The sequence below is a fragment of the Haliotis rubra genome, unplaced genomic scaffold, assembly GCF_003918875.1.
Source record: "Haliotis rubra isolate DU_JTF1 unplaced genomic scaffold, ASM391887v1 Scf563, whole genome shotgun sequence".
Lineage (NCBI taxonomy): Eukaryota > Metazoa > Mollusca > Gastropoda > Lepetellida > Haliotidae > Haliotis > Haliotis rubra.
Window position 1 is genome coordinate 118,336 of NW_025767261.1, and position 26,167 is coordinate 144,502.

The 26,167-nt window shown below is 41.1% G+C and overlaps 1 protein-coding gene and 1 long non-coding RNA gene across 2 annotated transcripts; both read right to left on the reverse strand.

Moving 5' to 3' along the window:
* Positions 1 to 1,565: 1,565 nt before the first annotated feature.
* Positions 1,566 to 24,140, reverse strand: LOC124254098 (SCO-spondin-like). Its single transcript, XM_046687971.1, has 25 exons — positions 24,131 to 24,140; positions 23,709 to 23,879; positions 22,445 to 22,624; positions 21,985 to 22,155; positions 18,103 to 18,288; positions 17,324 to 17,503; positions 16,771 to 16,944; positions 16,280 to 16,459; positions 15,792 to 15,965; positions 14,637 to 14,816; positions 14,237 to 14,407; positions 13,441 to 13,626; positions 12,130 to 12,309; positions 11,474 to 11,647; positions 10,650 to 10,829; positions 10,237 to 10,410; positions 8,478 to 8,657; positions 7,930 to 7,938; positions 7,480 to 7,674; positions 6,633 to 6,818; positions 4,926 to 5,069; positions 4,284 to 4,621; positions 3,859 to 3,964; positions 3,006 to 3,091; positions 1,566 to 2,418 (listed from the first exon to the last, which is right to left on the reverse strand). Exons 1-25 carry the CDS (start codon positions 24,138 to 24,140, stop codon positions 2,380 to 2,382), a joined length of 3,954 nt encoding a protein of 1,317 aa, XP_046543927.1. The 3' UTR covers positions 1,566 to 2,379.
* Positions 24,141 to 24,159: 19 nt separating this feature from the next.
* LOC124254085 lies at positions 24,160 to 26,005 on the reverse strand. The gene is made up of 3 exons (XR_006892382.1): positions 25,831 to 26,005; positions 25,427 to 25,597; positions 24,160 to 24,337 (listed from the first exon to the last, which is right to left on the reverse strand). It is a non-coding gene; the product is annotated as an uncharacterized LOC124254085 (long non-coding RNA).
* Between the last annotated feature and the right edge of the window lie 162 nt (positions 26,006 to 26,167).

A 26,167-nucleotide genomic window follows, 5' to 3' on the forward strand; every position in this document is an offset into this window, starting at 1 on the left:
CAGAAAAAAACTGTTTATAAGAAAATAATCATAAAATATAATGAAAAGGAGCTAAGAGTCTTTCTTCATTTTCAAATCTAGACTTGCCACGTATTCTAGACTTGCATGGGCTTTCTTGAATATATTTGTTTCCGGGTTTGTATCGCAGACTAGGCCACAGGCAGCAAACAAGCAAACAAACCGTGAGGCCTTTCAGCCTGTGTGTGCACTGAAAACACCTACTATTGATCAAATTCTTGTAATGCATTCACCAAATACTGTCATATATTTATTGATGATACTTTAGAGGGTCTTCATTACTACTAATGTGATCGTTAAACCATAAAATTCAAACAAGGTTAAAAAATGCAGAAAACTTTAATGTTTTAAATATACACGCCGTGTTTGAAGTTTTATGAAATGCATTCAAATTTGTATTACTATTCACAAAGTTTTACATTTCAAAGTTATGTTTGCAAATAGGGAAGTGTGCGCCGTAAGTATGTAGTTTCATATTGAGTACATGTGGGTGAACTAAAATGGTTCATTAAAAATATATGTTTTATATGAATATAGAACTTAAACTTTAGAGAAGACAGCATTTCAGAGTTACTTCACTCGTATGATTGATGTTTTGTTCAGCACAATGCAATATGTTTAGAATAAGTTCCAAAATTTCAAGGTTAATTTTGTGTTGAATATACATGGTATTTGAGTATATGTGGTGTGAAATGCAATAAATAAGTCAATCGTACAGTACATATGGTTTATCACACATATACGTGTGATTATAGTCGGAATCGTTCAGTTGACCCTACATTCTGCTGATATTTTTATGATTATGATAAACCGTCTGTGGTAACTTAAATGAGATTTATTCCCAATTTATTCCCATCGGGGTTTAATACCACGCTTTTCTTAGTCAGCTTATGTAACAGAAAGTCATGATATGTAAGTTTGATGTATGAATGCCTCAGCGATCATGACTACCCGACCTGTTAGTCGTCGCCAAGACTGGGTTGCTGGAGGTCATTTCTCATCCTGAACTTTATGGATCCTGTTCAAACGGATTCCACAAAATCATAATGACGAAAGCAAAATAGCAGAGAAGAGGTATAAGAGGATTGTGGAAATCAGTGATGGCAAATGATCCACAAACGAAGTGACACCAGGGTGGGGTGGGCGGATGGGATTGGTGAGTTCTAATGTCCCACCCAAAACATTTCATTTTTATCTTACTAACTGAGCATACTTGGTTCTAACTAATGAGCTATGATGAAACTCAGAAACCTCAGTCCACCAGCAGGAACATCGATCTAGTGTTTGTTTATCTGTCGAAGGTTCCACTTAGCGTAAACGGTCAAATATTAGTAAAATCATTTTATTGGATCAGTGAAAGATAATCGCTCCACTCACATATTTGCCGAATATTTCAGACCCCATTTATTTACAAACATCATACAGCTGTAATACTGCTGAAACAAATATCTGCTCTTGATATAGTCACAATTGTACAATCGACTCTGCTTTTGTCGCTTTTTTTTCACGTGTAACATTGCATGCAAAGATTCAAACACAACCCAGGAAACAGTGCGGAAGTTTTTATTATGCATTATTTATGTCCAAATTTGAAATATATACCATATCAATATTAAACACAAATTATAATAACTTTTACGTTTCTTTTCTGAAAAATAATGAAATTAACAAAATCTCAACTAAGACAATATTTTTCCAGTTGATGACAACGATGAAATCTTTAGTGGGTTAGGTTCTGTATACTCTGACCAATGAGTGGGAATGTAAGTGAGGTGTAAATAACATCAATATTCATATATAACAAAGTGGTAATAATTTAACAGTAATTCATAACCACATTGTAGAACATTCAGTTTATAGTTTGCATAACAATGGAAACATTTGTTTCTTGTGTCAACTGCATCAGGAAAGGATTATTTTCAGTTGCGAGAAATAATCTTGTTGTCATGAATATAGTCTACTAGTAAAACATAGCGATACAATTGTGGCAAGGAGCTAGCCGAGATTTCAATACAATATCAATCTTATAAACACTGTCAACTGAAGTTATTATTTAAAGGCGAGAGAACTCCAGTGATACACCGACAATATATTAATGTTGCATACATGGAAACAGGTGCAGTTAGCTAAACACAGACAAGTAAAACGTTGGCAGGACTGAAATATTTAACAAGATACATGCTTGCAAGAAAACAGTAAAACATCACACATAACGTTTCCACGCAGTTTACAATATGGCACTAGCAGAGATCACACTAGATTATTGACTTCAAACGGCAGTTGTAGACTACAGGTATTCATGTTAATGGCATGAAGGAACTGTACATAGATTGTGTAGACTGGACAAGCTCAGTGGTTCCCTCAATACAGGTTGCCTGGGTCACACTTGTACACGTTGATCTGAAAACGAGAGTATGATTAAGTATCATGCATTAAATTTCCTTTTATCCAAATGTTATGACGTTACTTAGAAATCCGTCATTCCCAAGACTCCGAAACATATTCCATGTGGCTAAAGAGGTAATGCGTCTAATATACATCTTGTATCGCAACACTGCTATTATTACCACGTGTAATAACGAATTCAATATGCATTTCAGTAAAGGGGCGGTGGGGTAGCCTAGTGGTTAAAGCGTTGGCTCGTCACGCCGAAGACCCGGGTTCGAATCCCCACATGGGTACAATGTGTGAAGCCCATTTCTGGTGTCCCCCGCCGTGATGTTGCTGGAATATTGCTAAAAGCGGCGTAAAACCAAACTCAGTCAGTCAGTCGTTCAGTAAATATGGCCTCCACTATAGGGCGAATATTGCAAATGACTTGAGGCAGACGAGCACTTCATTATTGAGCAACACGAACATTATTGACCATTGTCTTCTTGCACGGTCCGATCTTAGCACTGAGACAATTCCTCCACTACAGTTCACAGATTTAAACGCTGCATGTAGTCGTGCAGCTGACGTAGTGATGTCGTCACTGGGCGACCTACCTCATCCATCTGACCATCGTACGCTGTCAGCACAGAACCGTCGGACCCGAAGGTCAAGCCGCACGCTGCCACGTTCACCTTGGGCGCTGCAGATAACAATAGGGACTCTATAAATATGACAGTGACACTGATACCCCGGAATCTAAACGATGTGAAGATATTCTCATGTGTAAATGCAACTATCATTTGTCTGGTCCCAAGTTCCCCAAATCCAAGACTGATGAATATACATTTTAGGGAATTTCTACTGACGTTTTGACACCTGCTTCTGGATTTACAACTTTATCGGGGTAGATATTACAGTCAAACCTGTCGTGATATGTGCCCCTTGTTCACGAATGTAGAAGTCTACTAGAAGTCTGAAGTATTGATCATACAAGTAACATGATACTATTTATCGCATAGAAAATACAAACGTTGTTACTTTTACAGGGTATGATGTGCACCATAAATTAAATGCACCGTCTATTCATACGTCACTTTGGCCTGACACATATTCATATCCGGACACATGTGTCATATTTGCGGATATAAAAATTATTTCACTTACGGGATTTATAAGTGCCTAGGTAACATCCTTACCAAAAACAGCTGTATAAGTTCCACTTACTAACAGCTGTAATAGTCCACTTACAAACAGCTGTTTCTAGTCAATTTACCAAACGGCTACATCAACTCCACGCACCATATAGGTGTTACTTCCACTTACCAAACAGCTGCAACTACCACTTACCAAACAGCTGCAACTACTATTTACCAAACAGCTCCAAGTACCACTTACCAAACAGCTGCAACTACCACTTACCAAACAGCTGCAACTACCACTTACCAAACAGCTGCAACTACCACTTACCAAACAGCTGGCTCATGACTCTGTAGTTGCCCTGCCTGATGACCCCTGTCAGGACCTTGCCGTTATACATGAGGGTGACGTCTTTCCATGTCGACGCTTCCAGACCCTGAAGTTGTAACCATAATCCGTCAATTTCACCAGTTACAATATTCGTGAAAATCATGAAACAAATGTCTACGTCACATAGCGAGCCATCAGCGACATACGTCACAAGCAGCAATCCTCAAGTCATTATAAGAGACCTTTACGTAATGGTTCATTGGCATTAAGAGCAGTGATTGTTAGCCTTTCGGGCTGTTACAAGCAAATATCTAGCTTCTACATTGGTAAATTTAGTCGTTCATTTTCTGTAAAGCTCGCAGTGTGACTCATTGCGAGGAAATGGAACAGTCAAAATATCCACTCCTGTTGAGATAAGTACGTACCATCGTCGATAGAGGCATGCTTAGAAGCGTCCCATACCACGACGTCAGTTCAAAGGTCAGGGTGGAGTTGTGAATGGCAATGATCATTGTGTTGCCATGGCGACAGTCGCTGCTGCTGGCGAGCACCTGTCTCCCGCGACTTCCGTTTTCTCTGTACCTAAATCTGAGTACAACTGGGCAGCTCACACCGGCCTCCGCCAGCTTCACGTCAGCCACCATCTTGCCTAGCCCAGTAAAGGCGGCGACGCCGTTGGTAACGTTCACTGTGTCAAGGGTCAGCATGTCTCCTTGAGTCGCGTTCTGGTTGTTAAATGTCAGCGAAAACTCTGGCTTGCAAGCTGCAGATCAACATAACAGACACTTGGTGTGTGGAAAGCAAAATGTTCACAGAACGGTACCTTGTATGTGGTGAACGGTAACAGAAAGAGCCACAGTTGGGAATGTGACAGAATATTGCTAATAGATACAATTTATGAACGTAAGTGCATACAAAAAAGGTTATTAATGAATACAATGGGCTATCGGTATAGTCAACATCAATCTATTATTGAAAATAAGTGGTATAATTTTAGATATCAACTTCTCAGTTTGACGTTACTGTCTGAGCAGCACTGATGGTAACATGACGAGACGATGACTTACTGTCATTCTTGCGCACGTTGCAGCCGCATTCGAGGATGTCAAAGTAGGCACCAGGGATGCAGCTGGTGTCCATCCATCCAAGAAATCCAACGCTCATTTTGTAGTTCTGAGAGTTATCCCATACGGGGGCTTTGTCGCACGTCTCTGTAACATAACCCCGTCATTTCATCAACCCTGTATGTACAGATGGCACTTCATGCCCTGGATACCCAGTGTACGTTCGTGTATTGGTTTGTGGAGTTGATACACAGTAAGTACTGTACATGGTCAATTATTAAACTTGATTTTCTTACCATACGTTACCACCCTTCCCAGTGGCAAGTTACGCTATACTGAGTTGTCCACATCAAATATCTAAATCAGTTAAAACATTCCGAAGACACCAGGTGTTCGCGAAGATGTATCCTTGAATGTTGTAACCTTGACCAAGCAGCTTCTGAGCAAGAGTGACATGACACTTTTTGAAATCTTGATAAAAAGAGCACGCTCGGTTGTGAAGAATCTAGGAGTTGTTTTCGACTCCCACATGACCATGAACAAGCAGGTCACCCATATGTGCCAGTCTTCTCATTACCATCTTCATCAGATAACTAAGACGATATCTTTCAGATGAAACCGCCAAAACTCTCACTCAAGCAACAGTCATATCTCGCCTTGACTATGCCAATTCACTTTTTTATGGGATAACAGCTTCCCTGGTTCATCGACTCCAGGTTATACAAAACACGGCCGCCAGGATAATAACTCGTTGTTCTCGAAGAGGCCACATTACCCCCAGGTTAAGAGAACTGCATTGGCTACCTGTTGCTAGACGCATACAATTCAAGGTGTTCACCATTATCTACAAGTGCCTGAAGACCAACCCTGCTCCATCTTACTTGTCATCTCTTCTTAACAACCATAGACCAACAAGAACCCTTAGATCACAAGATAAAGATCTGCTTATCACCAGACCATCCAGGACCAATTACGGGGACCGCTGCTTTTAATGTGCAGCTCCCATGCTATGGAACAACCTCCTTATGTCGCTAAAATCCGCTCCAAGTCTACAAACTTTTCGAAAACATCCAAAGACACATCTATACTGTATATTTGAAATGAAATAGACTGAACTGCACAAGCGCCTGTGAGCAGCCTAGCTGGAACTCGGCGCTATATAAGTAGATTATTATTATCATTATTATTATTACCGCAAAAGCTGTGAAATATATACACCAAAGGATGGAGCTTTTGGAATATTGCTCGACATGAAAGGGAAGTTGACTATCCCTTTTGTCATACAGCCTTGTGGAGAGTTTGTTGTCACTCTGAATCATTAGGAATAGATCTAAATATGAAACAGCTGAGGTGGTCTCCTTAATTTTAAATTCAGGTGGGTAAATCATTGGAAGGCAATTGGCGATTTGATGGTTATTGAACGATATTAAATCATCGATGTTTCGGAAGCTCAAGTTAAATTTCTTGGCCAAATTACCTTGTCTTGATTTTGCCAACTCAGGCAGAAATTCCTATTCATACACATAAAGAAACAGATCCGCAAGGAGGCGAGCACAAGTGGTGCCCATGGGGATGCCTACTTCTTGGCGACATGGTTTACCCCCAAATTTCACAAAGATGTTATCAATGAGGAAGTCTAACAACTGAGCAAGAGCAACCCGCGTCGAAGACGGGAAATATATTATCTCCCCTGGGTTGTGTAACACTTACCAGCCGGCGTGCAAGGCGTGGGGCAGGGATCTCGACAATACAGGTCCGGGAAGCAGCCTTTTCCTGGCACGTACCGGAAGCCCACAGCACAACACTCAGCCTGGGACTTGCCCTTGTCACATGACCAGTAGGCACGGCAACTGCCCTCCATGTTGTATGTCGTCACACATGTGTCGTTGCACCTCTCTGGTAACATATCCAAGACATGTACTGACACACTGAGGACATAAGGGACACTGCTTCATCAATATTATACCGACTGACTTAGCTACTATTCAGGAAACATAGATGATACTCGGACTACAACTAAACATTCCCCAAACTGCAAGGGATATTAGTTGCTAGTGGTCGTGTCTGTGTTAAAGAAAGAATTGCGAGCACATTGAAAGAAGAATGCAAACTGAAAGTAGAACCTTTCACTGCCAATGATCTTGAAGGACGACTGGGGTAAGTTGGCACATTTAAAATTGATATGTTGGCCATTAAGATTTGTTTCTCGTGATCCATGTTATAAAAGAATGTATATAGAATTCACTGTTTTCATATTGTATTTTTCAAACTGGTTATATTAAATCAGCAAAAACATTCAATTTCATTTTAAAATCAATAATACAAACTTCTGTTCTGTTTGAATAATGCATATTACAGGTTTAAATACTGATTCAAATGTGTTTTTGAAACAGTGAAAACGCACTTAAATAACCTGATGTAGATGCCCAACAAAATCAGTCTCCAAAATCTCGAATGCATCCAACAGTCAAACTGGACATGCAATTGTCTGAATGTGATATTGTACGTATTGTACGTATTGATTGTACGTATCAATAATGATGTCTAATACACTTACCGTGTGGACAGGTGACCTTCCAGGAGTGGTCACATCTCATGGTCGCTTGTGACCAGTAGTGACCAAATGGACATGTGCGGTACACGGCTGTAACCTCGCCGTTGGGGTTGAAGTAGCACTGGACGTACTTGTCGCAGTCTTTGGGGTGGTAGCGGTACCCGACGCCACTGACATTCATGACGTTGGCGCACAAACCTGAGGTTCAATGACAGCAAAATAAATACCGGGCTTTACCTACACTTATAAAAGGACAGAGCTTGAAAGATTATTCTTGTTAATACTAGACAAGAAACATTTTAAGATAGCAGTAATGAAAATGAGGATTTAGCTATAATCCATTGATATAACGACGGGAGACCAGGGTGGACTTACTAATCCCACCTCAAGTTAAACTGTTTTTACCGGCCCATACTCATCTGTTGGCTCCGTGATCACTGATCGAGCTCTTACCTGGAATATCTGTAACAAAGGAAACAATAGTCAGTCTATGTTCAAGCATTGCTTTAATGGTGATGAGAATGTGACATGGGTTCCAAGTCTTTTAGTTCTTTTCATTCGTTCCTTTTGAGTTCATGATTGATTAATTAATTAATACACCTGTACAAAGTTGAAAATTTGACCTAGAAGAAGTAGTTGGTTGGATGGGTTGTTGTTTAACGCCGCGCTCAGCAATATTCCGGGTATATGTCAGTCGTCTGTAATTATTGAGTCTGGACCAGACAATCCAGTGATCAACATCATCAGCATCGCTCTAAGCAATTGGGATACGATGTGTCAACCAAGTCAGCGATCCTGACCACCCGGTCCCGTCAGTCGCCTCTTACATGCATGGGTTGCTTAAGACCAGTTCTACCCCAGGGCTTAGATTTTCGAAGCTCTCTTAGCGCTAAGATAGTCGTAAGTACCATACATTAACATTAACTTACAACTATCTTAGCGCTAAGAGAGCTTCGAAAATCTAGGCCCTGATCTTTAAGAGTTCGAAGTAACAGTTATACCTGTACAGGTTGGTATGTTGCACGCATCATTTCTGTACTCAATGTTATTTCCTGCGCAGTTTGAGTGCGTTGGCGAGGCTTTGTTGCACACTCGTGTTCTGCTGACCTGTCTCACGGTGTTGACTGGTCCACAGGAAGGGCAGTTGGGCAGCTTCCATGCCGTCCATGCAGACCAGGTTCCTGGGGAAATACATGGGGATGGTTTGTATAGCAGTTCGGTTACTTCACGTTGTTTTTGCTTGCATCAATGTTATGGTTTAACGCTACACTCATTGATGTCCCATTCATATGTAGTCGATCTGTATATAACCTAGTCAGAACAAGGCAATCCGGTGATTGACAAGGGCTTCCATCTACGCATCTGGGATACGTCACTAGCATAAACTGACCACTCATTCAAGCCGGTGACCTCCTAATACAAGCTTCTACACAGGGGTCTCCGAAGTGGCACAAGCGACCACAAAACATGAATACCTTGCATGTTTATACACCACAAAACATGAATACCCTGCATGTTTATACACCACAAAACATTAATACCCTGCAAGTTTATACACCACAAAACATTAATACCCTGCAAGTTTATACACCACAAAACATGAATACCCTGCATGTTTATACACTACAAAACACAAGTACCCTGCATGTTTATACACCACAAAACAGTAATACCCTGCATGTTTATACACCACAAAACATTAATACCCTGCATGTTTATACACCACAAAACATTAATACCCTGCAAGTTTATACACCACAAAACAGTAATACCCTCCATATTTAAACACCACAAAACATAAATACCCTGCAAGTTTATGCACAACAAATATTAATACCCTGCATGTTTATACACCACAAAACATGAATACCTTGCATGTTTATACACCACAAAACATTAATACCCTCCATGTTTATACACCACAAAACATTAATACCCTGCATGTTTATACACCACAAAACATACATACCCTGCATGTTTATACACCACAAAACATAAATACCTTGCAAGTTTATGCACAACAAATATTAATACCCTGCATGTTTATACACCACAAAACATTAATACCCTGCATATTTATACACCACAAAACAGTAATACTCTGCAAGTTTATACACCACAAAACATTAATACCCTGCAAGTTTATGCACAACAAATATTAATACCCTGCATGTTTATACACCACAAAACATTAATACCCTGCATATTTATACACCACAAAACATTAATACCCTCCATGTTTATACACCACAAAACATTAATACCCTGCATATTTATACACCACAAAACAGTAATACCCTGCATGTTTATACACCACAAAACATTAATACCCTGCAAGTTTATGCACAAAAAATATTAATACCCTGCAAGTTTATGCACAACAAATATTAATACCCTGCATGTTTATACACCACAAAACATGAATACCTTGCATGTTTATACACCACAAAACATTAATACCCTCCATGTTTATACACCACAAAACATTTATACCCTGCAAGTATTATACACCTCAAAGTTTTTATACACCGCAGAATGTTCATATCCTGCATAAATTTAACACCAGAAATAATTAATATCCTACACCACCAAATGATAATACCTTGAATAATAATACACCACCAATGTTCATTCACCGTATTACTTCAGAATTCGTCTTGTACACGGGGAGTACATAACCTTGGCTCAGGTGTACGTTCATTACAAATTCAATCTTATTCACATGTGTGTTGTAAAAAGGTAATAACCATGTCAAAGTACCTATACAGTTGGCAACGTTGCAAGTTCTAATTTGCTGCTCAAAACTTGATCCTGGGCAGAATGTTTGGCCAAACACCTGGTTACATGTTCTGGTTCGAGAGGCAGTTCGTGTGACTCCCACACCACAAGATGGACAACCTGGATCCGACCATGAGTTCCAGGTGTTCCAGGTAGCTACAACACAACAATCACGTGACCAGACTACACAACACAACACAAACACAACAAAACAATAAACATAAACATCAAAAGCACATTCACAGATTGGTTTTACAACTTTAACACAAACGAACACACATCTAGAAGCACACTTATAGGATATTGTACATTACATACTCTTGAAACAAATTCAGCCGCACATTGATCTGGTGCCAGCATATGTACATACCCGTTCCTGTCCCAATGAGACGTACCTGTACATACGGGAATTGAACAGGTATCGAACCTCGAGTCAGTGGTTGACCCTGGACAGTTGACATCAGTTGAAAGTTGTTTGTTGCACACCCTGTTCCTGGTAACCTGTCTTTGAGTGCCAACTGATCCACAGGTAGGACAGTTTGGCGTAGTCCAGGAGGTCCACGCTGCCCAGGTTCCTGAAATGCCAGTGTGTGTTACCCACTGCACAACGCATACAACATGACTGACATATTAAGTAATCTATCACTATCACTAATTTCTTCAACAATTAAACGTGACTTTACGAAGGTACAAAGTGTTTATAAGTCCAGTCCCAATGTTCAGGTAAAACATGCCGATCAGCTCGACAGGGAGGAACATCGCATCCCTGTACAAAGACATGTATGGAGGTTAGCATTGTTCCTACCATACCTACATACATATCTGCACATGTACATAGGTATGGATGGATGGATGGATCAATAACGAGATCCAAATAAGTTAACGCTACAAGTTCTGATTTCCGAGTCAGTGTAGTTGATCATTTGCTGTTACACTGACTGACTGACTGAGTTTGGTTTTACGCCACTTTTAGCAATATTCCAGCAACATCACGGCGGGGGACACCAGAAAATGGGCTTCACACATTGTACCCATGTGGGGATTCGAACCCGGGTCTTCGGCGTGACGAGCTAACGCTTTACCCATTAGGCTACCCCACCGCCCCATTTGCTGTTACATCTCTATCCTAAACCACTGCAGGGTTATTCTACTAACAGCAAACTGTGGGAAACACTGGCGTTTGTATGACCAGAATTGCTAAAATATCGAATGTTCAAACCTATGCAATTGGGAATATTGCACGTCCTAACAGCGGTCATGAAGCTGGACCCCGTGCAGAATGTTTGACCCGCCAGCTGGTTACATGTCCTGGTTCGACTGACAGTCCGGTTGATGTTGAGACCACAGGAAGGACAGCTCGGGGTAGACCACTGACTCCACTGGTTCCAGGAAGCTGGAACACAGCATCAACAGTTACATCGGAGCTACAACAGGGCTCCAATGTAACACGATAACACTTCTAATGGAGAGAGCTACAACACCGTTATCATGACAACAGAAAGCACAACACACACGAAACTAGCAAGATGCAACATAATATCAACATATCATATTATAAGTGCAAGACGATACGCAGTCTACAGGAACCAAACACCTCTACAAAAAAAAAACACAAACATAACTTCAATGTTCAGCTAATAAATACGTAAGGTAACAAATTGTATGTGCACCATATGTCAAACCTACTGTGCTATTTTGCAACCAGATAGGTGTTTTTCGGTACGTTCGGCTTGTCACCGCTTGGAACCGAGTTATACTACGTCATGTTAGATTGGTCTAAGGGAAACATTGATGCAGGCCTGAGAGGCTTAGCGCCATGATGAATCTAACGAGCATACGTATGGTTGTCGAACTCTGAAAACAAACGACAACTACCTTGACATGGTTGAATCTGACAAAGGACTGTTCGAGTATCAACTGTAGTTCCATTACAATCGTCGACAGTGGGATCTGTCTTGGAGCAGGTTCGAGTTCGAGTCTGTTGGGTGTTAATATTGACCCCGCAGGTGGGACAGTTTCCAGTTGCCCAAGTTGTCCATGTTGTCCATGTCCCAACTAAAAGAGAGCTCAGTACATTACGCCATCTTGAACACCCTTAGTATGCTAACTACAGTAATAACCCTCACTGTAACTCGAATGATGCGAGCCGTTAAGATCCGGGTTAGAACTGATCTTCAGTAACAGATGCTTGTCGTAAGGGGAGACTAACGGGATCGGGTGGTCATGCTCGCTGACTCGGTTGACACATGTCACCGCATCCCAATTACGGAGATTGATGCTCATTCTGTTGAGTGTCTCGTCCAGACTCGATTATTTACAGACCGCCGCCATATAGCTTGAATATTGCTGAGTGCGGAGGTAGACAACCAAACCATCCAACCAGCCGGTCTAAGGACGTGTCTGGAACAGCTCGGCACCTTGATACCAATTTGGGGAATTTGTCGTCCATTAATTGTGTACAGAAGTTAATAGCATGCTTTCATGATGCATTGTTTTGATACAAGTTATATAATCCTGGTTATTCCCTGGGGCATTAGGGATATCCTGCTAGCGCAGGGTATTCATCTCTTACGTCAGTGCCACGGGTACAATAACCTTTGTACTTTCAAGGACAACTATCGCCAGAGGGTTACCGGTCGTATTGTTACTGGCTGAACAGGTCGAAATTTGAAGGGATATTTCTATCTTGTACTTGGTTACTTCTAGTGTTACTTAGCTAAAGGTATTAGCTTGGCTGTTATATTTTTAGTATTCCGAGATAAACTAATTTCCCTTGATTACAAGTTGAGGTCAAACATCTTTACATTATCGTCAGTCAAGTTACTCTTTAGGTCAAGTACCTGTATGTTATGTTTTTCAGTCCAGGCGACTTTATTGTTTAAGAGCAGGCTCTGTATTCAGACGTGTTCATCTAGTCGTAATTGTCGAAGAGACATATTTTAGGGATAACCCAATCCCCACCCCCACCCCCAGCCCCACGCCCACCCCTCATTTCTCCCTTACTGACAGAGCGGAAGTTACCGGTTCTATTGAGAGGTGAGTCTACACAAACTACCCTAGATGTGGTGTAAAAGCTGACCTAAACTCAGGTGACATCTATGTGCACATAAAAACATCAAAGACAAAATAAAATAAAGTTTGAAAATATTCCCACCAAACATCAAGAGTCTTCAGAGTTCCACTCACCTCGACATGTGGCAATGTTGCATGTGTCTGTTTTAGTGTCTGTGGCTGCACCAGGGCAGTCTAAATCTGTTGTAAGCGCCTTGTTACATGTTCTGGACCGGGTGAACGTTCCTGTGCTCGTTGTACCGGTAGGGTTACAGGATGGACACCCGGTGGCCGCCCAGCTGTTCCACTGTGTCCAAGTCCCTAAAAAGGACCAGATTGTACATGACGAGGTTTACCAAAACTACGCTGTATACCCAGCTTCTGACAGCAGTCGGCTATTTTACTGGGACCTACTAGGCCATATATATTAGGCAAGATATTGCTAGATCAATTCACCCAATGTTCTTTTTACCTAATAAATAATTCCAGTTGTTTTAGTTTCACAACAGTTTGTGTTCTTATTGGAAGGTGAAACTTTCAACTATTATAACCAGTGCCAAATTCATTAAAACAAATCAAAACTTCAGGTAGGTAAAAAATTCAAGAAAACAAAATCAGGTCCTGGTTTCCTTGTGACCAGCATTCAGTCCACAAACTTTATTCGAATTAAGGGCCACTTAAGGCTGAGTAATGATGCGTCCAGTGCTGACCACCTACTTTTTCACTTTGGGACGGTATAACCAACTCAACATGAAATGCAGTTTGTTGAAGCTGATGAATTTGCTTCAGGGTCTGTCTTGCATAAACATGACGTATTGTATTATGCTTTACTTTTTATGCACAGAATATAAAAATCAGTTCGTTTCCATATCTGAAGGAGAGTGAAATACGTTTTCTGAGCAGATGACAGTAAATGTCAAGGTCAAAATACCTATGCAATTGGGAATGCTGCAAGTTCGGACTTCAGTGGAAGTGCTGGAACCAGTACAAAATGCTTGACCAGCCACCTGGTTACATGTTCTGGTTCGGATGAAAGTCCGTGAGATGCTCAGACCACATGAAGGACAAGGGTTATTCCACTGATTCCAGGTGTTCCAGGTAGCTACAACACAACATTCACATGACGACAAGACGACACAACACAAATACTGCACTTTGTTAAAACGTTGTCTCAGACAAATACGTCAAAAGGCATATCCACACTCCGGTGTCACGCAACACAATTACACAGGAACACACGACTGCAAGAAAGAACAAGCGATGATGCATCTATGACAGTTATAGAGCAGGATCAGTATGTATACATCTGTATATGTCCACCAGAGACGTACCTGTACATACGGGAATTGAACAGGTATCGAATCTGGAGTCAGTAGTTGACCCTACGCAGTCGAGATCAGTTGAAAGTTGTTTGTTGCACACCCTGTTCCTCGTAACCTGTCTTTGTGTACCGACTGGTCCACAGGTAGGACAGCTTGGAGTGGTCCAGCTGGTCCACGCTGCCCAGGTTCCTGAAATTCCACCATTCGTTACCCTCCGTAAAGTCATCAGCTTCAATCCGAAATCTATACAACTGTTTTAAAGTCAGCGCCCGTTTTGGTTTTGATATTGAATAGAAGCGACAAAACCCTTTCCACATCTAGTAGAAATTTCTGCTAAAACCATTGTACAATTGTGACATCTTGAGAAACCATCTGAAATGTTTATATTGCCTTTACCAACTGTCACCAAGTCCCTATAATAGAGAGATGTCATCCTACCGACGAATCAGCCTGTGACCACCAGACTGCTACCCTGTCACCAAGGTATTGTGCAGTACCAACATGACCAATATGTTTACCTTGTGCGTAGTGGTATATGTACATATACAAAGGTAACTTAGCAAGGACATTTATCAGTCAGTCATTGAATCATATTTTCTATTTTTTATGCAGTCTAATAATACCCGAGATTTAGGAATAGTTTATCCACTGCAAACCCAATCTAATCAAAACTGTTGTCACAAGAGACTTTAAGCAGAAAGGAAAGTTAAGCATTGGTTACAAGTACAGCTGCGAACGATGTACGAACGGTTTTTGTACCATTTCGTATGGCCTTCTTAAGGCATATGTAGGAGAATCCAACTTTCGTAACCGTTCGTAAGTTCGTAAACTGGTTTCGACCAAGATCTCTACGGCCGCCCCTCGAAAACCCCTGTTGATGTCCGTAAGTATCCCGTAGGAAGATCCCATGAACCCTTACGAAGCACGTACGACAGAAAAGCACCTTATTTTACCTTAAGTACCAACTCCGTAAGAAGGCCATAAGAAATTATGCCCCTTCCTCGAATATCTGCGAACTCCAGAACCCGTAGGAACTTGGAGATTTGTACGAATCAATCGTTCGTAGAATCTTTGCGACCATAGCTGTACTCGAAGTTATCATTTGACAAGAGAGCATTCTGACATTTATGTCGGTAGATTAGACAAACTATAAACATATCAAACCTTGGCAGTTGGAAATAGTGCAAGTCCTAACTTCTGAGGAAAAACTGGAACCAATGCAAGACGCTTGTCCGGCAACTTGGTTACAAGTTCGGGTTCTTATGGCAGTTCGAACGATGTTCTGCCCACATGAAGGACAACCCGGGTCAACCCATGCCCCCCAGGTATTCCAGGTAGCTACAACACAACACAACACAATGCCTCCTATAGCGGCTACAACACCAACACGACTATTCTAATACGAGTTACAACACGACACGAACAATTGCTACACAACACTAACACACAGTGGGGCTACAAAACAAACACGTCTGATAGGAACTGTACGTTACACAATCCTTACACTGTACTCGGGGTTAGGAGATTCATAAGAACAGGCATTCTCAGAAGAGCAAGAACATTGGTAACGGTTTTTTAACTTACAATAAGATGATTAGACACGGTAAATCGGGGCGCTGATGAAAGAAGGTATCGCCAAAACTTAGTTGTACCTGTACATAAGGGAATTGAACATTGGTCGGTTCTAGACGATGTGCTTAGTCCAGGACAATTGGCATCAGTCGATCTCACTTTATTGCAAGTCCTGGATCGGGAAACTGATCGTGTGGTCCCCGATGGTCCACACGTGGGGCAAGCAGGTCCATTCCAGCTTGTCCACGCGGTCCAGGTTCCTGGAATTGTTATTTATTATCTTCTTCTTTAGGTGTTTATAGGCGTTTCACATCACGCGGGTTTTAAAGTAAGTATTAAGCAAGTGATTCGTGTTTTGTTTCTGAAGCCTATTCAACAGGAACATTGATGCAATTCAGAACTGTTTATCATAATTCAATCAATAAAGAACGACCATTTGTAGTTAATCGTTTGCAAATGTTTCTATCACCTAAACCAGAGCAAAAACAGTCTTTAAGTGGAAAAAAGTATGGAATATGGGAGAAAGATGACACCCAAGTAATTAGGTGACTCAGATGTTGAATATTCAGACCTATGCAGTTGGGAATGTTGCAACTCCTGACTTCGGTGCTAAAACTGCTCCCTGAGCAAAATGATAGGCCCGCCAGCTGATTACACGTTCTGGTTCGAGAGGCAGTTCGTGTGACTCCCAGACCACACGATGGACAACCTGGATCCACCCATGGGCTCCAGGTGTTCCAGGTAGCTACAACACAAGACGGTACAACACCACTAACATACACCACAACACGATACAAGTACTACCGAGTTTGGTTGCTGACAAGTACAACACAACATCAACACATTTGGTAACATAAGTAAATCACATCCACACAAATCACAACATAAATAACGTTAATAAGCCACTCATCAAGTTAACGATCGAGCACAAACTACAACAGTACATACATTGACATTGAGAATATTGCAAGCAGCATAGTGCGCCATGAACCTTCATGAGTTTTTGGTTTTGAAAACATATTCAGGACTGCACTGAACAGTTAGACTATTTTCCAAACATGGTCATTTGCAGATGATAGTCTGAGGTTGCCTGGCAACTACTGAGGCCATGGTCATTATATTACCTTCGCACTGTGGAATCTGGCAGAGAACGGTTTGCGTTTCACTTGTACTTCCAGGACACTCTGTATCGGCTACATTGGCCCTAAAGCAGGTTCGAGTTCGATTCTGTTCGGTGTTAACATTGTTCCCACAGGTTGGGCAGCTGCCGGCTGACCATGATGACCACACAGTCCAGCTCCCAACTAAAACAAGATAGTACACAGTGCCCCATTCTTGTAATACTGGGAATTATTTCAGTGTTTAATCATGCCCTAAATCTTATCTGAAGCATTTGTCCTAAACATTCTACACCATTGATATCGTTGATATTGAGGGCATGTCCGAAGGCACTTTCATATCTGAAAGTAAATAGGGGCGATTAATGTCTGAGAGCTGTATTACCTCTGGATGTCCTTCCACATTACGTTCACATGCCGAGATGACGCAAATACCTTTTAAAGCAATATTTCTTATTCACTTGGTGGTACCTCATGAAACTGGCTGTACAACTGAGCTACCAGGTGTTACATTGTTTAAGGTTTCTTCTTTACAGTGCCTGATGATACACCATATACTCATTTACATCAATCCGTGAATACACCGTTCCGTACCTACACAAGTCCACAGGACTCATACTCTGGATTTATAGCAATATATCAGCCCAGAAAAGGGCTTCACAAAATGTACCCATGTTCGGAATGGAACACAGAACTTCGGCGGGACAAATGATCGCTTTAACCTCGAGGCTACCTCCACAGCCTTAATTGCAACAAACACAACGCACACTGTATAACGCACTCACCTCGACATGTGGCAATGTTGCATGTGTCTGTTTTAGAGTCTGTGGCTGCACCAGGGCAGTCTAAATCTGTTGTAAGCGCCTTGTTACATGTTCTGGACCGGGTGAACGTTCCTGTGCTCGTTGTACCGGTAGGGTTACAGGATGGACACCCGGTGGCCGCCCAGCTGTTCCACTGTGTCCAAGTCCCTGGGAAATACAAGATTTTACATGGCTAGAAATTGCTAGAATAATTCATCCATTGTTCTTTTCACAAGAATATGAATCCAGTCTTTAGTAGCAGTGTTGCACTTCTGAGTGACATTTTATTGGAAGGTGAATATTTCAACTATCACAACCAGTGCCAAAGTCATTTAACGTGAACATTTCAAGCAAAGTCCTGTATATGCAATATGGTATATTGGTTTGCCTTGTGACCAGTATTCTGTAGACAAACTTTATTTGAATTGAGGTACGCTTAAGGATGAGTAGTGATGCGTCCATTGCGGAACAGTCTAGTGGGACAGTAAAACCCACTTGTACTGAAATGCAGTTTCTCGAAAAACAGCATCTTGAATCTGATGAACTTGCTTTAGGTATTGTCTTGCATAACCGCTGTGATGTTGCTGGAATATTGCTAAAAGCGGCGTAAAACTAAACGCAGTCAGTCAGTCAGTCTTGCATAAACATGACGTTTTGTATTATGCTTTAAACAAAACTCACTCACTCACTCGTGGAAATGGGTACGTAGGAACATGTGCATTCCACATCAATCTAAAATATCTGAACTGGATGAGGAAAGCAATAATTATCGAGGTCAAATACCTATGCAATTGGGAATGCTGCAAGTTCGGACTTCAGTGGAAGTGCTGGAACCAGTACAAAATGTTTGACCAGCCACCTGGTTACATGTTCTGCTTCGGGTGAAAGTCCGTAAGATGCTCAGACCACATGAAGGACAAGGGTTATTCCACTGACCCCAGGTGTTCCAGGTAGCTACAACACAACATTCACGTGACGGCAAGACGACACATTATTCACATGACGACATAACGACAAGACAAACACGTTACAACACAAATACGTCAGAAACACATCAACACAAAGGTGTCATACAACGACATTACACAGGAACACATCAACACAAAACATGAAAAGCACTTATATACGACAGGAATAGAGCAGAATCGGTATGTAGACATCTGTACATGTCCACCAGAGACGTACCTGTACATACAGGAATTGAACAGGTATCTAATCTGGAGTCAGTGTTTGACCCTACGCAGTCGAGATCAGTTGAAAGTTGTTTGTTGCACACCCTGTTCCTCGTAACCTGTCTTTGTGTACCGACTGGTCCACAGGTAGGACAGCTTGGCGTGGTCCAGCTGGTCCACGCTGCCCAGGTTCCTGTAATAGCCAGCGTGTGTTTACCTATGTGGAGCCATCGGCTTCAAACGTATACCTAAACTCAACTGTTTTAAAGTCAGTGCCCGTTTCGGCTTTCACATTAAAACTACTTGTCATGTGTTATTGGCATTAATTCCTTTTCTAAAAGTCAAGAGAGACTTTTTGAGGCAAAATGCGAAGTTTTGGGGAAATTCCTCAAACATGAAAACCAATGTTAACTGACGTTTACTGCGAGGACAATATAACATGTACGCACATTTAGGAAGGGGGGTAACTCTTAGGAAAGAAGTGGACATTTACAGGAGCACCAAAAAATGAGGACCCTCATTGCGGATCTCTTTCTTTGTACAATAAGAAACATAATCTCTGCTTGGGTTAGCAAGATCAGAACAAGGTAATTTGGACAAGACGTTTATCTGGACGTTTTGGGGAAATCGGTCATCTAACACCGTTCAATAATCACTTGATCAAGAAACAGAAATAACGGTGACAAGTGAGATCGCCTCATGAGTTTCATATTTACATCTATGCATAAAAATCAGTGGTGTCAAAAGTCTCTCCACAAAGCTACATCTCAAAAGGGATATATTCTTTCCAATAGTCAACTTTCCCTTCACGTGGAGCAACATTCCAAAAGCTCCAGCCTTTGGAGTTTACATTTTACGACTTTTGAAGTACAATTAAGCACGCTTTTTCTATCCAGATTTCACAAAGCGTCATACATAAAGCTTCAAAACGTTTTATGGTAGACATGTGTAGTAAATTTTAAGCATCAGTGACAAAAATGATGTTGGATGCAATTCCCTATATTGACTTGATCCATACCTTTCTGGTTTGTTTAAGGTAAACAAGTGACCTAGCATATGTTAACGACGCGTGCAACACATGGGACTGGATACGTTGACGTATTCGTGAACACATCGGATCGTCAGTAGCTTCAGAGTGTTTCATAAACACATGCTTGTAATATAGCCAAATTTCTACCATTGCCTCAACCTTTAGCAGTGATTTTAAGGATATGGAGCATGAGTTTCTCAGATATTATTGTATATCCAAGACCATGCGAGAGCTATCCATTAAAAAAGCAGGGTAGAAAAAACACACGTTTCTGTAGCTTACAAACAGACGTTTAACCAACTCAAACTAAAAACCGGTTTGCATGAAAACGATATGGTGTATCTCATGAATTTGCTGTAGTGTCTGTCGTGTCACAAACGCTGCATTGCACTATGCTTACAATTCCTGCACAGAATCAAAATCTCAGTTTGTTTTTTGATTCTGAATGACAATCAAATGATCTCGTATGGTACTAAGGCAATTCTTAAAAATGCCTTCAAGTAGAAACATGTACAGGCTCATTTCTACGAAATGAACATATCTGAAGCGTATGTGGAAAGCAATAATTATCGAGGTCAAAATACCTATGCAATTGGGAATGCTGCAAGTTCGGACTTCAGTGGAAGTGCCTGAACCAGTACAAAATGCTTGACCAGCCACCTGGTTACATGTTCTGCTTCGGGTGAAAGTCCGTAAGATGCTCAGACCACATGAAGGACAAGGGTTATTCCACTGACCCCAGGTGTTCCAGGTAGCTACAACACAACATTCACGTGACGAGACGGGGACACAAACATTCACATGACGACAAGACGACACAACATTCACATGACGACATGACGACAAGACGTCACAGCACAAAGACAAACACGTTACAACTTGAAAACAAATACGTCAGAAACACATCAACACAAAGGTGTCATGCAACGACATTACACAGGAACACATCAACATAAAACAAGAAAAACACTTATATATGACAGGAATAGAGCAGAATCGGTATGTAGACATCTGTACATGTCCACCAGAGACGTACCTGTACATACGGGAATTGAACAGGTATCGAATCTCGAGTCAATGCCTGACCCTACGCAGTCGAGATCAGTTGAAAGTTGTTTGTTGCACACCCTGTTCCTCGTAACCTGTCTTTGTGTACCGACTGGTCCACAATTAGGACAGTTTGGCGTGGTCCAGCTCGTCCACGCTGCCCAGGTTCCTGAAATTCCCACCATGTGTTACCCTCAGCAAAAGCTGGCAGCTTCAAACCAAAATCTGTACTCAACTGTTCTAAACTCAGTGCCCGTTTTAGTTTTGATATTGAAGCCACATGTTTTGTGTAATTGTCAAGAATTCCCTTTCTTACAGTCAAGGGTTATTTTGGGAGGCTCAATGTATTGTTCTTGATAATTCGTGAAAAAAGGGAAAGCATGTGCAATCTGAAGTTGATCACAAAGGCAATATTGGTAATCGTATTTTACCATTTAATTCTATAGACATCTGTGTTGCGAGGTTTATGGATGTTTGCAATGATTGATGGACATAAGATTCTGCGTTTGTACACACGTACATGATACGTATCAATTTATTTATACAGGTCCATTTCTCCTGAATCAAGGTATTTGGAATGGACGGGGAAAGCAGGAAATATTAGGCCAAAAATACCTATGCAATTGGGAATGCTGCAAGTTCGGACTTCAGTGGAAGTGCTGGAACCAGTACAAAATGCTTGTCCAGCCACCTGGTTACATGTTCTGCTTCGGGAGAAAGTCCGTAAGATGCTCAGACCACATGAGGGACAAGGGTTATTCCACTGACCCCAGGTGTTCCACGTAGCTACAACACAACACTCACGTGACGAGACGGGGACACAACATTCACATGACGACAAGACGACACAACATTCACATGACGAGACGGAGACACAACACAAAGACAAACACGTTACAACTTGAAAACAAATACGTCAAAAACACATCAACACAAAGGTGTCGTCTAACAAAATTACACACAGAAAGACACAACACAACACAAGAAAAACACAAGCGAAGACTTATATATGACAGTTATAGAACAGGAACAGTAATACTATGTATAAATCCGTACATGTCCACCAGAGACGTACCTGTACATACGGGAATTGAACAGGTATCTAATCTGGAGTCAGTGTTTGACCCTGGACAGTCGAGATCCGTTGAAAGTTGTTTGTTGCACACCCTGTTCCTCGTAACCTGTCTTTGTGTACCGACTGGTCCACAGGTAGGACAGTTTGGCGTGGTCCAGCTGGTCCACGCTGCCCAAGTTCCTAAAATTACCAGCCTTTGTTACCCTACGTAAAGTCATCAGCCGTAAACCTAAATCTTTACAATTGTTATAAAGTCAGTGCCCATTTAGGTTTTGATATTGAAACCACTTGTTATGTATTATTGAGTTGTTTTGGCTGGTTCCTAAAAAAAGTGAGATCAATTCTGGGCTAACGTTTACTGCGAATTAGGTAAAGCGCTGGATTTCTATCAGTGATAACATTTACGTACATTTGGGGAAAGGGGGTAACTTTTAGACAAGAAGTAGACACCCACAGGGGCACAAAATGATCTTGGGCGGATCTCGTTCATTATGCATATGAATCAAAATCTCTGCTCTGGTTGGCGAAATGAAAGTGCAGTAATTCGGACATGACGTTCGGGTATGTCGATGATTTAATATCATTTAATAACTCTCAAATAACCATGTAATTTTAAACTAATTTATAAAATTGAGCTATAAATAAATGTGACAAGTGAGATCGTCTGATGTGTTTCATAATTACATGCATGCATAAAGATCCAGTCTTTCATACATCTCTCCACAAGGCTGCATCTCAAAGGGGATGAAATATTCTTTCCAGTAGTCAAAATTTCCTTCATGTCGATCAAAATTCCAAAAACTCCAGCAATTTGGAGTTTACATTTTACAACTGTTGAAGTCCAATTAAGCCTGTTTTTTTCTATCCAGGTTTCACAAAGCGTCATACATGAAACTTCAAAATGTTTTGCGGTAGGCATCTGGCGGAAATTTCATAACTTTACTCGTCAGCGACAAAAGTTATGTCTTATGCAATTCACCATTTTGACTTGTACCAAACGTTTCAGGTTTGATTAAGTTGAAGAATTGACTTTGTATATCATGTATTTGGTGAATTTGTTATAGTTTCTGTCCTGCAAAAGCATGTTCTATTGTATTATGATTTAGAATTTCTGTAAAAGAGTCACAATTTCCCTTTACTTTTGGATTCTGAATGATGTCGTATGATAAGAAGGTAATTCTTTCAAACATGTAAAGGTTCATTCCTACTAAAACACCGTATGTCAAATAGGTGTGGAAAGCAATAAATGTCGAGGACAAAATACCTATGCAATTGGGAATGCTGCAAGTTCGGACTTCAGTGGAAGTGCTGGAACCAGTACAAAATGCTTGACCAGCCACCTGGTTACATGTTCTGCTTCGGGAGAAAGTCCGTAAGATGCTCAGACCACATGAAGGACAAGGGTTATTCCACTGACCCCAGGTGTTCCACGTAGCTACAACACAACATTCACGTGACGAGACGGGGACACAACATTCACATGACGACAAGACGACACAACATTCACTTGACGAGACGGGGACACAACACAAAAACAAACACGTTACAACTTGAAAACAAATACGTCAAAAGCACATCAACGCAAAGGTGCTACGCAACGAACATTACAGAAGCACACAAGACATGACAAGAAAAGCACAAGCAAATACGTGTATATGACAATTATAGAGCAGAAAGGGCATGTACATCCGTACATGTCCACCAGAGACGTACCTGTACATACGGGAATTGAACAGGTATCTAATCTGGAGTCAGTGTTTGACCCTGGACAGTCGAGATCCGTTGAAAGTTGTTTGTTGCACACCCTGTTCCTCGTAACCTGTCTTTGTGTACCAACTGGTCCACAGGTAGGACAGTTTGGCGTGGTCCAGCTGGTCCACGCTGCCCAAGTTCCTAAAATTACCAGCCTTTGTTACCCTACGTAAAGTCATCAGCTTCAAACCTAAATCTTTACAAATCTTATAAAGTCAGTGCCCATTTAGGTTTTGATATTGAAACCACTTGTTATGTATTATTGAGTTGTTTCGGCTGGTTCCTAAAAAAAGTGAGATCAAATCTGAACTAACGTTTACTGCGAATTAGGTAAAACGCTGGATTTCTATCATTGATAACGTACATTTGGGGAAGGTTGGGGGTGGAAGGGGTAACTTTTAGACAAGAAGTAGACACCCACAGGGGCACAAAATGATCTTGGGTGGATCTCGTTCTTTATGCATATGAATCGGAACCTCTGCTCTGGTTGCCGAATTAAAAGTGTAGAAATTCGTACATGACGTTCGGGTATGTCGATGATTTAATATCATTCAATAACTCTCAAATAACCATGTAATTTTGAACTATTTACTAAAATTGAGCTTTAAATAAATGTGACAAGTGAGATCGTCTCATCTGTTTTATAATTACATGCATGCATAAAGATCCAGTCTTTCATACATCTCTCCACAAGGCTGCATCTCAAAGGGGATGATATGTTCTTTCCAGTAGTCAAAATTTCCTTCATGTCGATCAAAATTCCAAAAACTCAACCAATTTGGAGTTTACATTTTACAACTGTTGTAGTACAATTAAGCACGTTTTCTTCTATCCAGGTTCACAAAGCGTCATACATAAAACTTCAAAATGTTTTGCGGTAGGCATCTGGCGGAAATTTCTAAACTTTACTCGTCAGCGACAAAAATTATGTCTGATGCAATTCACTATTTTGTCTTGTTCCAAACGTTTCCGGTTTGATTAAGTTGAAGAATTGACTTTGTATATCATGTATTTGGTGAGTTTGTTTCGGTTTCTGTCTTGCAAACGCATGTTCTATTGTATTATGATTTAGAATTTCTGTAAAAGAGTCACAATTTCCCTTTACTTTTGGATTCTGAATGATGTCGTATGATAAGAAGGTAATTCTTTCAAACATGTAAAGGTTCATTCCTACTAAATCACCGTATGTCAAATAGGTGTGGAAAGCAATAAATGTCGAGGACAAAATACCTATGCAATTGGGAATGCTGCAAGTTCGGACTTCAGTGGAAGTGCTGGAACCAGTACAAAATGCTTGACCAGCCACCTGGTTACATGTTCTGCTTCGGGAGAAAGTCCGTGAGATGCTCAGACCACATGAAGGACAAGGGTTATTCCACTGACCCCAGGTGTTCCAGGTAGCTACAACATAACACAACACAACATTCACTTGACGAGACGAGGACACAACACAAAGACAAACACGTTACAGCTTCAAAACAAATACGCCAAAAGCACATCAACACAAAGGCGTCGTCTAACAAAATTACACAGAAAGACACAACCTCAAGAAAAACACAAGCGAAGACTTATATATGACAGTTATAGAACAGGAACAGTATGTATACATCCGTACATGTCCACCAGAGACGTACCTGTACATACGGGAATTGAACAGGTATCGAATCTGGAGTCAGTGTTTGACCCTGGACAGTCGAGATCCGTTGAAAGTTGTTTGTTGCACACCCTGTTCCTCGTAACCTGTCTTTGTGTACCGACTGGTCCACAGGTAGGACAGTTTGGCGTGGTCCAGCTGGTCCACGCTGCCCAGGTTCCTGTAATAGCCGGTAAGAGTGTTACCCTCCGTTAAACAATCAGCCGCAAACCTAAATCTATACTCAACTGCTCTATACGTGCTTATTTTGATATTGAAACCACTTGTAATGTATATGTCCGTACTTTCATTTCTAACAGCCAAAGGATGACTTTGGG